Source organism: Malaclemys terrapin, chromosome 3 (genome assembly GCF_027887155.1).
Source record: "Malaclemys terrapin pileata isolate rMalTer1 chromosome 3, rMalTer1.hap1, whole genome shotgun sequence".
In the NCBI taxonomy this organism is placed as follows: Eukaryota; Metazoa; Chordata; order Testudines; family Emydidae; genus Malaclemys; species Malaclemys terrapin.
In genome coordinates, this window is record NC_071507.1 from 31,933,456 (window position 1) to 31,946,217 (window position 12,762).

Below are 12,762 nucleotides of genomic sequence, written 5' to 3' on the forward strand. Positions count from 1 at the left end.
GTTTATCCTATAGGTTAATATAGTTTGTAATGTGTCACTGAATACTTTGACCATTAAATACACATATACTGTAATGCTACATGCTCAAAATTCTTGAAACTTTTAATACTAAGTAATTACTAGAGATGTGCAATTGCCTCCTTCCTTTGTGAACAGCAGTATTAATTATGGAATTCTACAACTGCCAAACACAAGGTCCTATAACCCTCTGAGTAAAATACAGAATACTTAGCAGAAGTATAGGATAATAATACATATTTCAATGGGACAGAATGAAACACAAAAAAATAGGATTTTAGCATATAAGACAAATCTTTGGGATCAGTCTCCATTGAGGAAGATCATCCACAGCAATTTAATACCTAGGATCATGTTTTTAACCCAAGAGACAATAGTTTTCCCAATATGAATTCCATATCCAATCTATCTATAGTAATGTACTATAGAGTACAGTAGAACCTCAGAGTTACAAACACCTCAGGAATGGAGGTTGTTCATAACTCTGAAATGTTGGTAACTGAACAAAACGTTATGGTTGTTCTTTCAAATGTTTACAGATGAATACTGACTTAATACAATTTTGCAACTTTACTATGCAGAAGAAAAATGCTGCTTTTAACCATCTTAATTTAAATTAAGCACAAAAACAGTTTCCTTACCTTGTCAAAAAAAATTAAACTTTCCCTTTTTTTTAAGTACTTTATGTTTAACACAGTATTGTACTGTACAGTATTTGCTTTTTGGGTTCTCTGCTGTGTGATTGAGTACTACCAGTTCCAAATGAGGTGTGTGATTGACTGGTCAGTTTCTAACTCTGGTGTTCGTAATTCTGAAGTTCTACTGTATTTATCTTTATTCCTTTCATTCCCAAACAATTCATTTACTCATATATTCAGTCAAGTATACAGTACTTAATGGTTATACAATGTGATGTTTGCCTTGGGTGCTTTCAATTTCATTTATTTTCAGTCATCATGTTTATATGTTCCACAGTCTGCATATAGGTTGTAAAATGTCACTTTTACTTTGACATGAAGCATACTTCTATTTCCTGGAAAATGCTACTACTAGTATAGTTTTATACTTAATACCATATATACACGCTGAAGATTGCCTCACAAATACAAGACACAAAAAGAGACCTTTTAACTACAAAAGCAAAAAAGGTTGCCAGTTATATTGAAATTTTCCATGATCTTCCACCAACTTAAAGTACAGCACAGTTCAAAACTCACATTAACTATAAAGAGACAAGATCCATTTCATATCTCCCTCTTTTTCATTTGACTTAAAAACATAGCCTCTTTTCCTAAAAAAAGCCTCAAGTAAAAAAATAAGATGAACTTATTGCAGAGACAGTGGAGAGCAGTTTAATAGCTGCAATAAATCAATATTCTTTTAAGGTAAAACTCTCTAAAATGTAGCATCTTCAAAGAAAAAAGTTCCACTTTACAAAAAAAAAAATATTATGTCACCTTTCACCCTCATACCACACTCAACCAACTTTGCTGCTACACATGAAGTATTCTGTCCCAACAAACAGTCCCATCCGAAATGTAGCACAAAAATATAGAATGCAGTAACATGGTGTTTTCTAAAAGGGATGAGAGTCCCTTTTAGCCCTCATGATGATGGGACCCCCCCCCCAAAAAGAAAGAAACTAACTCTTTATCAGTCATTTTTTGAAAAATGTTACTCTTGAAAGCAGTGGCATTAAATTCTGAGGAGGCTGCTTATCCCACTTTCTGACTGATAATAAGCACAGTTCTCACAACTATTAGAAGGAAATTAGGAGGTTTGGAAAAGTGAGGGAGGAAGAGATGGAAAAAGAATATAGGAATTTCATGAATCCAGAACTGACCTGTGCAACTTTTTCCCCCCCTCAGCTGCCCATTTAAAGGGGGGGAAAAAATCACTAAAGCACCCTATATTTTGGTATTATCACATTACAATCCTGGTTTCGGTTTACACTTTCAGTTTTCCTTATGCAGACACTAAGGCGTTGTCTATACTACAGAGTTTTGTCGATGATCAAAAAGCGCTATAATAACATTGCTATTGCACATTCACACTATGCTCCTCCTATCGGCAAAGCGCGTCCACAGTTGGTGCTCTAGTATCAACAGTGAGAGCAGTGCACTGTGGGTAGCCATCCCACTGTGCTACTTGCCACCTTGCAGCTAGAACTTGTGGGATGGTGGAGTGGATCACAGCGCATCATGGGTGCAGGCTCAATGTCCCATGATGCAGTTATTTCTGTCCCAGCATTCTATGGGCTTCCGACTGCATTTTGCAGCATTTTTCAACGGCTCCCGTTTACTGTGCACCCGCCCTGTGTGTGTGAAAAGATGGATACTGCACTGCTCTCTGCTGTTGTGGTAACTGTCATTAACACATCACGGACAGTCATGAAGGATATCATGAGCTCCCCATCTGAACAGGTATCAGAGTTGCCTGACTTGCTGTGTGCTATGGAAAGAAACAACATCAGATTACTTTTGGCATTCGCGGAGCAGCTGAACTCAGTGGACCATCACTTTTGGGCTCAGGAAACGAGCACTGAGTGGTGGGATCACATTGTTATGCACGTCTGGGATGATGAGCAGTGGCTGCAGAACTTTTGGATGTGGAAAGCCACCTTCCTTTGGAAGCTTGCCCCAGTCCTGAGGTACAAGTACACCAAAATGAGAGCAGCCCTCTCAGTAGAGAAGTGCGTGGCGATGGCAGTGTGGAAGCTGGCAACTCCAGACTGCTACCAGTTGGTCTCAAATCAATTCAGACAGGAAGTTGACCATTGGGGCAGTGTTAACGTAAGTGTGCAGAGCCATTAGTTGCATCCTGCTTCAAAGGACTGTGACTCTTGGCAATGTGTCTGAAATAGTGGATGGCTTTGCGGAAATGGGATTCCCTAACTGCAGTGGGGCAATAGATGGAACACATATTCCAATCTTGGCACCGGACCATCTTACGACAGAGTACATCAATCGAAAGGGGTACTTCTTCATGGTATTGCAGGCATTTGTTGATCACCATGGCCATTTCACTGACATCAACCCAGGGTGGTCCAGGAAGGTGCATGATGCATGCATCTTCAGGAACACTGGCCTGTACAGAAAGCTGCAAGCAGGGACTTTCTTTCCAAACCAGAAGATTCCATTTGGGGATGTTGAAATGCCCATAGTGATCCTGGAGACCTCGCATACCCTTTACTCCCATGGGTCATGAAGCCTTACATGGGAAACCTGGACATCAGCAAGGAGCCCTTCAACAATAGGTTAAATAGGTGCAGAATGAGCGTGGAATGTGAAATTGGCCAATTAGAAGTGTGCTGGCGATTATGGCAGGTTAGATCTAAGTGAGGAAAACATTCCAATGGTCATAGCTGCCTGCTGCACTCACTGTAATATTTATGAGGTTAAGGGTGAAAAGTTTGCCCAGGGGTGGAACACTGAGGCAGATCACTTGGCTGATGATTTTGAGCAGCCTGATAACAGGGCTATTAGAGGGGCACAACAGGGGGCACTCGAATCAGGGAGGCTTTGCGGCAACATTTTGAGAATGAGAACCAGTAATGTGTATTTCTATACAGCCATGCTTCACTAATTTGAGTTTTGTTTGTTTGCCTAACACTTGTGATGATTCCTGAGCAGAATTTGCAGTAAGCAAATGATTAAACTGCATGTATATGTTTTCCTATTGGCTGCAATGACAATTTGTAGGACACAAATAAAGATTGGTTATCTTTTGGAGTGTTTGTTTTTATTAAACACCAATTAGCATGGCTTGGTGGGAAGGGAGATAGCAGAGCAGGACATTAGAGGGTCTCATAGCTGTGCGCAAGTCCAGCTAGCATTTTGGAAACTGTCCGAAGCGATGAAGTGAACGTGATACTCAGATGTTCCGGAAAGTTGAAAGGAATGTGTGGGAGGAGTTTAGGGAGGGCCTGGAAAACAGTTCTGTATCGGCTGATGTGTAGAGGGTTCCCCTGAAAGCCACATCTGCAGAAGCACAAGATACAATACACAGAAGCATGATTGTTAGTTCATGCACAGCACTGAATCATTACAGTAAAGTTTATCTCTTGTAACATACCAATTACCTTCTCACTGACCCTTGGCAAGCACACATCTGGGCGAACACCCTAAACATGGTGAGTTTGTCTCGGGAGAGTGGGGGATGTTCAAGCTGCGGCAAAGAGTGTTAGTGATGATTCACGCAGATCAGTACAGACGAGTAGGGACAATATTATAAATTCTGCCACCATTTTCCACACTGCTGAGGTTAAGCAAGGATGCATCTACTGACCCGATCCATATGCTGCTCGCCTGTGTGCCGCTTTGGTCCCTGCACGCTGCTTTGGTCCCATTGGCAAGTGGCGCAGGAAAGTTTCCTACAATGGGGGAAGGAACAAAGCAGCTCTGCCAAGGAACCTTCGGGAGGATTGCCGAGTACCTCCAGGAATGTTTTCTAGAGATCTCTCTGGAGGATTCGCGTGAAATCTTGGTGTGCATCAATATACTGTTCTGCTGGACTGCATGGGAATTTGGAGCACATTCAAACACAGCTAGTCTTGCACATTTCTATCCATTCACCATTCACCTACTTCTATACTATACAAAGCAAAAGAAAGCCATATGTCATATAACTAAGCAGCATCAACTCAAAAAGATCACTTACTAGGGATCTCCTCTCCTGCTTCTTGCTTGCCGGAGGACTGCTGGGACTGGGTAGACACCTCCAGAGTGGAGAAGAGTTCCTGATTCGCCACCCCACCGGACAACCCTCCAATGGGCTCCACATTGTCCTCCAACTCTACCTCCTCATCCATGACTTCATCCTCGGGGTTAGGTCCACTGTCCGCCATCTCCAGCCCCACCGTAGTATCCACGGGGCTCTTAGTGATGGAGGTTGGATCATCGCCAAGGATGGCGTCCAGCTCTTTATAGAAGCGGTAGGTCTTCAGCGTAGCAGTGGAGTGACAGTTTGCCTCCCTTGCCTTCTGGTATGCCTGCCTCAGCTCCTTTACCTTCGCTTGGTACTGCACTGTGTCCTATTCATAGCCCTTATCACACAAGCCGTGAGAAATCTGACCATACGTATCAAAATTCCTATGGCTAGAGAGAAGCTGGGTCTAGACAGCCTCCTCTCCCCATGTACTCAGTAGATTCAACAACTCTGCAGTAGTCCAAGTGGGAGAACATGTGCTGCGTGGAGCTGCCAAGGTCAGCTGGGAAGATGCAATGTGTGCTCTCCACATCGAGCAAACAGGAAGTAGAACTTCAAAAATTCCCGGGCCTTTAAAGCGGGAGGGACAGATGCTTGTTTACCTGGCTGCAGAGCAGCAGAGTTTGAACTGAAGACCAGAGCAGTCAGGATGAGCATTGTGAGACACCTCCTGGAGGCCATTTACAGTGACAAAACCAAGAGTGGTGTCTACACTGATGAAACTTGATAAAACTCTCCCGCAAAAAGCTCTGTGTGTCTGGATGAGGTGGTTTTATTTTGTTGCCAAAACAAGAGAGTTTTGTTGGCAAAAGTAGCATTGTAGTGTGTACACCTCCACTGTTTTGTGAAGAAAAGCTGCCTTTTGTTGAGGTATGTCTACACTGCAGTATAAGCCCAGGCTGCAAACACAGGCTCAAGTCTAATCCTCCTTCCGTCCACACACAAATCATGCTAAGCCAGGGCTTGTACTCAGGTCCTGGGACCCCATAGGGGAGAGGGGCCGAGCCTAAGTCAAGCTGGGACCCAGGGTTCAAGTCCTATCATTTTGCAGCACAGATGCTCCACTGGACTCGTGCTCTGGGAGTCCACCAAAAGTTTTCCACAATCCCACAGGCTGACTTTTTTTTGCCCCAAACAGTCAAGTTTGGCAGACAGTCAAGTTTTCCTATGCCGTACCATGAACAAAGAGTGGCCATGTTATTGGGAGGGCATTAGAAAATCTGGGATATGGATAGTTGGACTTGGGCCCGCATAATGCAGTGTAGATGCTGGAGCCCCAGGTTGGGACCCATGGTTCAACAATTCCTATCCTAGGGTTACAAATAAATGTAGATGCTCAAGCCCTCAGTTAACAAACCCAGGGTCTCCTAACTTAAGTTCTACTAACCCTGGGCTAACATGGCAATGTAGACATACCCTAAGAGTACAAATGCTGCCTGTACACCATATAGGGCAGGGGTTCTCAAACTGGGGGTTGGGACCCCTCAGCGGGTCACAAGATGCCAGCCTCCACCCCAAACCCCGCTTTGCCTCCAGCATTTATAATGGGGTTAAATATATTTAAAATGTGTTTTTAATTTTTGGGGGGGGAATGTCACACTCAGAGGTTTGCTATGTGAAAGGGGTCACCAGTACAAAAGTTTGAGAACTACCGATATAGGGTAAACATTGCAGTTAGACATCTGTGCTGGCCCATGCCAGCTGACTTGGGCTAAGGGACTTGGGCTAAGGGGCTGTTTAACTGCAGTGTATGTGTTTGTGCTCAGGCTGGAGCCTTGGGCTATAGAACCCTGCATGGAGGGAGGGTCCCAGAGCCCGGGCTCCAGCCCAAACCCATACATCTACAGTGCAACTAAACAGCCCCTTAGCCCAAACCCCCCTAGCCCGAGTCAGCTGGCACGGGCCAGTCATGGGTTTTTAATTGCAGTGTAGACATACTCATAGAGATTCACTAAAGCATCAAAATAGGGCTATAGTAGAAGTTAAGTTATACATAGACCTGTACTATTCCTCTGCACTGGGGTGAATTTCACCTACAGTGGTTAATGTTCTCAGTCTGGAGTGCTTGAAATAAACATATCAGAAATGAGATGTAATGACAGGTTCTTTTATATTTAGCACAAATACTTCATGTTTAATTTCTGATATTAAATCTTCTGGGATTCTTAGTACCATTCAAGGCCTAGTAACATTCAAATGTCCAGTGTAACATGCCACATACATGCAGGATGTACCTCAATGTGCCTGCCTTTCCTCTCTCTCTGGCTAGAGCTGACTGAGCAGTAATAAAAAACAAACAAAAAAAATTGTGAGGTGCTTAGGATGATCTCTCTCTCTCTCTCTCTCTCTCTGACTTTTCTCACTAGGCTTGATTATGCAAGCATTCTGGCCCTGGGAAATCAAGCACACTGTCTGAGGATGGTCTGCTTCTACCTTCTACAATTTGACTAAGACCACCAAGGAAGACTACCAAAAATGTAGGAGTTACTAACTGCCCCCATATTCTAGCTCCTAAATGGAACACTTTTAAGTCTTCTAAATGTATAATCATTCTCATACTTTTTCATACTAGGAAAACTTAAAATATATAAGAAACAATTTCATGTTTTTTCATATTTTTCTTACTATGCTTGGTAATTATGAATAATAACTTGTCTTTTCCCAGCAGATCCTGCAGTGAAGTCCTAATGCTAAATTTAGGACATCACATTAATTTCTATAACAGACTGATGTCCTAAACAAAACACAGATTTAAAACTCCACCGAAGGATCAAGCAGGAGGAAGAAATTGACTGCAAAGAAAGCAGCATTCATTACAATATAAATATATTCACTAATAACTAAGGGAACACAGAAAAACTTTGATCAAGTAAATTTCTTTATGTAATACCCCACTCCAATAAGATACACCTCTACCCCAATATAACGCTGTCCTCGGGAGCCAAAAAATCTTACCGCGTTATAGGTGAAGCTGCGTTATATCGAACTTGCTTTGATCCGCCAGAATGCGCAGCCCTGCCTCCCCGGAGCACTGCTTTACCGCGTTATATCCGAATTCATGTTATATTAGGTCGTGTTATATCGGGGTAGAGGTGTATGTTGAATAGTATTAAATACACTACTCCAGGGAAAGTCTTATAAAATAAACATAAATAGTCTTATAAAATAAACATAAGCTAATTCCTTTTTAAAGCGGTGCTATAACATCTGCAAAGATGTTTTAGCACCACTTTAAAAAGGAATTAGTTTTACAATGAATCAATAGGAAAGAGTATTGCATAATTTTTCAGATAGCTCGGTACTGCACAGCCCATTTGTTCTGACTGGCTTTTGGGAAGGGTGTGTGTGGCGAGAGAGAATATTTGTGGAAATATATTTATTCATTTTTTGGTTGATTATATTTTAATTATAGGAGGGAAGAGAGGCTGCTGGATTTCTAGGTATTTATTATAATATTTATATGGTTTGTATTTTTAATTACTGTCAAAAGTGCTTAGATCAGTGGATAGGCATTTTTGTATTGAGTGTATAAATCAAATTCAATAAACAAAGTTAGGGGAACATTGTCTAGAAAAAGTAATAAAGTAATATCCATCATCTCCCCTTAAATCTTCAAATAGGTAGAACAAATCATTTTAGTAAGGTTCACTATTATCTTACACTTGGTGCCCTTACAATATATTTTACACCAACCCTCCAAAGGGCATACCTAACTAATCCCCTGAACTAGCTACGAAGATTTTTCCATACCAATTGTCAAGCTAATTGACCTGTAAAGTAAAGATTACTTAATAAGATCAAAGTTAACTAGATTACAGTCCTCAAAATCTTTCCAAACAATAGGCTCTCTGAATTTCATTTCATACATATGTGTTATGATGCCATCGTGCTGCCTTTTCATGTTTAAGGGCACTTAAAACAGTATTTATCTTAGACAGTTTTTTATTTAATCTGTATAACAATAATTACATTCTGAATCTGTAAAAAGCAACAGAGGGTCCTGTGGCACCTTTAAGACTAACAGAAGTATTGGGAGCATAAGCTTTCGTGGGTAAGAACCTCATTTCTTCAGATGCAAGAATCTGAAGAAATGAGGTTCTTACCCACGAAAGCTTATGCTCCCAATACTTCTGTTAGTCTTAAAGGTGCCACAGGACCCTCTGTTACTTCCTATACTGTTTATTTTATTAATTCAAATATGATCTTAGTTTAGGACAACTACTGATTTCCCCAAGTATGAAAACAAAATTTCTATCCAATTTAATTTTACGTTCTGCAATCTTCACATATTGTTCCAAAAAGCTATTTCCTCTTAAATTCTGGAAATTGGTACGTGCAGAAATCAGCTGATTGGTTGTTTTACTTACCAAAATGGTTATGTGGAACCCAGGTGGAGGTTTCTTTGTGGTCAGAGAGATTTTGTTCTACAGCTGGAGGAAGCCTTTTCCAGTTAGTGAACTCCAGAGTGAAATTAAGGATGTCATCATTCACAGAATAAATCCTACACGATAAAAAATTACCACATAACATTGTCAACTGTTGTACACACTACCACAAAGATAATCTTGGGGGAGAGGAGGAAACATATTGAAAGATTTATGTTTTTATAACAAGTTCCTGGAAATCTACATCCTAAGCATAACAAAACATCAAAGGGAATTCTAAAATAACTTTGACAGCATAACACTTTACTAAAGCAATTATATCTTCCTCCATTACTTTTAGAATTAAGCTACACTGTAAGAGAAAGTATACACTCTAAAATGTATCTGCCTTAGTAATAGGCAGTATTTTTCTGTGCAAGAATTGCTTATTCCATCTCTATCTAGGTTTTTATAAGGTCTCTCAACACCAGGGTGAATGAGTGTCTCACATTATTGCCTAGTCTTTCCATGACATCTGGAAAAATGTTTAATGGCTTATTTAATTTAAAAAATAATCAAACCAAAACCTAATGAATAATAAAAAAAATTGAGTTTTATGCACACACTGATTTTAGGGTGATTTATCTCTCATTTCTCCAAGAAAATGTGTAAAAAATGGTAAACAATAGCCTTCACAGAATAAGTGGGTTACACAGGAAGTCTAAAGGAGTTATTTTTAAAAAAGGTATTTGAAATGTACTGAAATACAATACTTGCACTTTCACATAATGTCTATGCTATATATGTATTCTTCCATTTTCATCTGACTCAACCAATAAGATAAAACATAAAATGCTGTGAAACACACAAATATACTGGTGACTAAAATTAATAATAAAAAAACTCCTTGCCTGTTCTATTTTTTCTATTATTTCATTTTTCAGCATTAATTTAGTTCATGTGTGACCAACAGAGTCATTTTCATGCATTTATCTGAACAATGCACAGGAGTGATGAATCTGGTTGCATTGCTTTCTTTAATGAGATGGTGAGTTTGCTTACCACTTTTGATACTCCCACTAAAATTTACTGTTACTGTAGTACACTTACCATTATATTGTACAGTTGTACAACCATAAGCAAGTGACAGTTAATAAACCATAGGCACAGATGGCATTTACTTTCTATTATTCTGCCATTATTTTCCAGGAGGAAAAAAACCTAGCATTGCATTTAAAGTTGCAAAAATATATCAGATCTGTAGATTACACTGTAACAGGCAGTTATTTTAACAAGAATGGTTTTAAACAATTTAAATCAAGAAACGTATAAAAGCACTTACAGTTTAGCTGACAATATAAAAAAATGTTACATACAATACAAATGGACAACAAGAGTCACAAAAATTAGGACTTTTATATTGTTTTCTCTTGTAATCCTACACTGCTCTTTATTTGTAAGTACAGTGTAATCACAAATACCATTTATCATGTCAGGCTTAAAATATGTTGCTTTAAATGCTGAGTAGAAAATCAATGAATATAAAATTTCACTAAATCAAGAAAATCAGTCAAATGATGAAGTTAACATTGTAAGCAGTATGACAAATTCAACTATAATATCATCACAAAATTTAAAACAAATCAATGTTTAAAACTGAGTGGACATTAAAATTCAACTCCTTCTATGCAAATTAAAGATGACATGTAAATGGAATTACTAACAGGATATGCAAAGTTTTGCGAATATACCAAATCCGCGGACTCTGTCTAATCCATGATGTCTATTTCATGTGTTTGTATAGTTTCAAAATATTTTGTTACAAGTCATCCATATGGAAGAGCAGAGTCAAAGCTTTCACTCTGCATGACAACATGGAAAAAGGAAAAAAATAATCAGAATATAAATATATTGACCCCTTTAAATACTAGAATAATTTCTATAATGCCTAATTACATGTAAAAACAGTCAATCCAGTTATTTTTATCGGAAATGAATTAATTCACACTTTGTATAAAACAACATAAAATTTATGGTACTAAGGCAAAAAATCAAGTGACAATGACAATCTGTAATTTTACCCACTTCCTTCTCGCCCTGCCACTGAACTGAATGCTAGAGGAATTCCCCCTCCCACACTGTTTAAATTCCCATTTGACTCAGAATTATCTGAGATTTTTCTTATACCGTTGTTTTATTGCACTTACATACGTTCATTTGATTTGGGGTGGGTAGCACACCATTTTCACAGGAGGAGGGAACTGATAGGGAAGAAAGACTGTTTAGTGAAAAACGCAGAGCACCCCATTCCATGGAGTAAAAAAAGACCAAGCCTTGCTTTGGCTCTCTTCCCAGACAAGGGGAAAAGTTTTACAACATTGAGCCCTGCCCTGCAGTGTGAACTTTTCATTCAAGACATTTGAAATCTCTATCAGTCATGATCCTGAGTTAGATAACTGAATTCAGTGCTTAAAGTGATCTGAAAAATGTGGAGGGGTCTGTCATCACCTCTAATCTGCCTGTGCTCCTGGTGAATTAATTCTACCCTACAATCCCCAAATCAATCCCGCCCCCTCAATCTAGCCTCCTCCAGTCCCCATATCAATTGTGCCCCCATCTGTTCTGTCTCCATCACTCCTGCCCCCTCCAGTCTCATCTCTGCCCCTCCTGCAGCTCCTGGAGTTCTCTATCTCCCTCCCCCAGACAGGGGAGGCGGGTGTGCAGCAGGGGAACCTCTCCCTCTTCCCAGGCTGGGTGTTGCTGGGAGGAAGCGGGGAAAGCAGGGGGAGGGAGCAGGGGAGCTGTCCAATAGCTCAGAGGGGCAAGAGGGAAGAGAGGGCAGAGTCGCTCTGTGCAGCTGGTCTCTTCCTGCTCCCTGCTGTCCTATGAAAACAGTGTGGGCTCATGACAGAAGGGGGAGAGCTCGGCCTGTTTCCTGCAGCAGCTCTGATTGGCTGCTCTTTCCCAGGAGGTGGGCAAAGCAGCAAATCAGAAGGTGTTTTCCCCCAGAGGTATTAAAATGTGCCACCCACCCTTCAGCAATCTGGCTTGCTGGTTAGAAATTTTATTTCCTGGGTCTGAAAGCCATTGTCACCTGGCTCACTGTAAGCACTGGTTATGATGTGCTGGCTCAGTGAAAACGTTTGTTAAACTAGGTTAGTCATGAATTTGGAGATCAGTATTTAGTACACAACATATAAAATACAAGTCAGTATTATTTTTCTTACCACAGTCTGCACAACAGATTCAGTGGATTAAATCCAGCCAACAATAGATATGGTAGCCATTCTTTGTACTGTTCTTGCGCTTTAACGGCATATTTTGTAAACTCTAGTGAGCATTCCCCAGAAGGCATTGGGCAGCCCACCTTCAAGAAATGCCGAAACCAAGAAAACTTTTTGTGATGCAGGCAATATCCTAAATTAATCCCGAGTAGGTGGATCCCATGCTTCAGAAGAATAGGAATTAAACCATAAAACCTACAATATCACACAGAAACAAGACATCTTGTTAAAATAATACTGAAAATACACTGCTAAAGTTACTATAGAATCAGACTAGAGAACTTTTTGTAACAAACCATTTTAGACTATTGCAACAGTGATTGTTTCTAGAAAGCATCACCTTAAAACGTCACTCAAGTAGTCTGTATTCCCCAAAAGAGATCAGTATT

The 12,762-nt window shown here is 40.2% G+C and overlaps 1 protein-coding gene across 6 annotated transcripts in view; it reads right to left on the reverse strand.

The window, feature by feature from the left end:
* Positions 1-12,762, reverse strand: part of ASB3 (ankyrin repeat and SOCS box containing 3) — a 120,738-nt gene that overhangs the window by 6,656 nt on the left and 101,320 nt on the right. For all 6 annotated transcript variants that reach the window (XM_054024457.1, XM_054024459.1, XM_054024458.1 and 3 more), the window contains 2 exons: positions 12,317-12,568; positions 9,093-9,226 (listed from right to left, as the gene is read on the reverse strand). In XM_054024457.1, the coding sequence (XP_053880432.1) occupies positions 9,093-9,226; positions 12,317-12,568 (386 nt within the window). The remainder of the gene's footprint in view (positions 1-9,092; positions 9,227-12,316; positions 12,569-12,762) is intronic.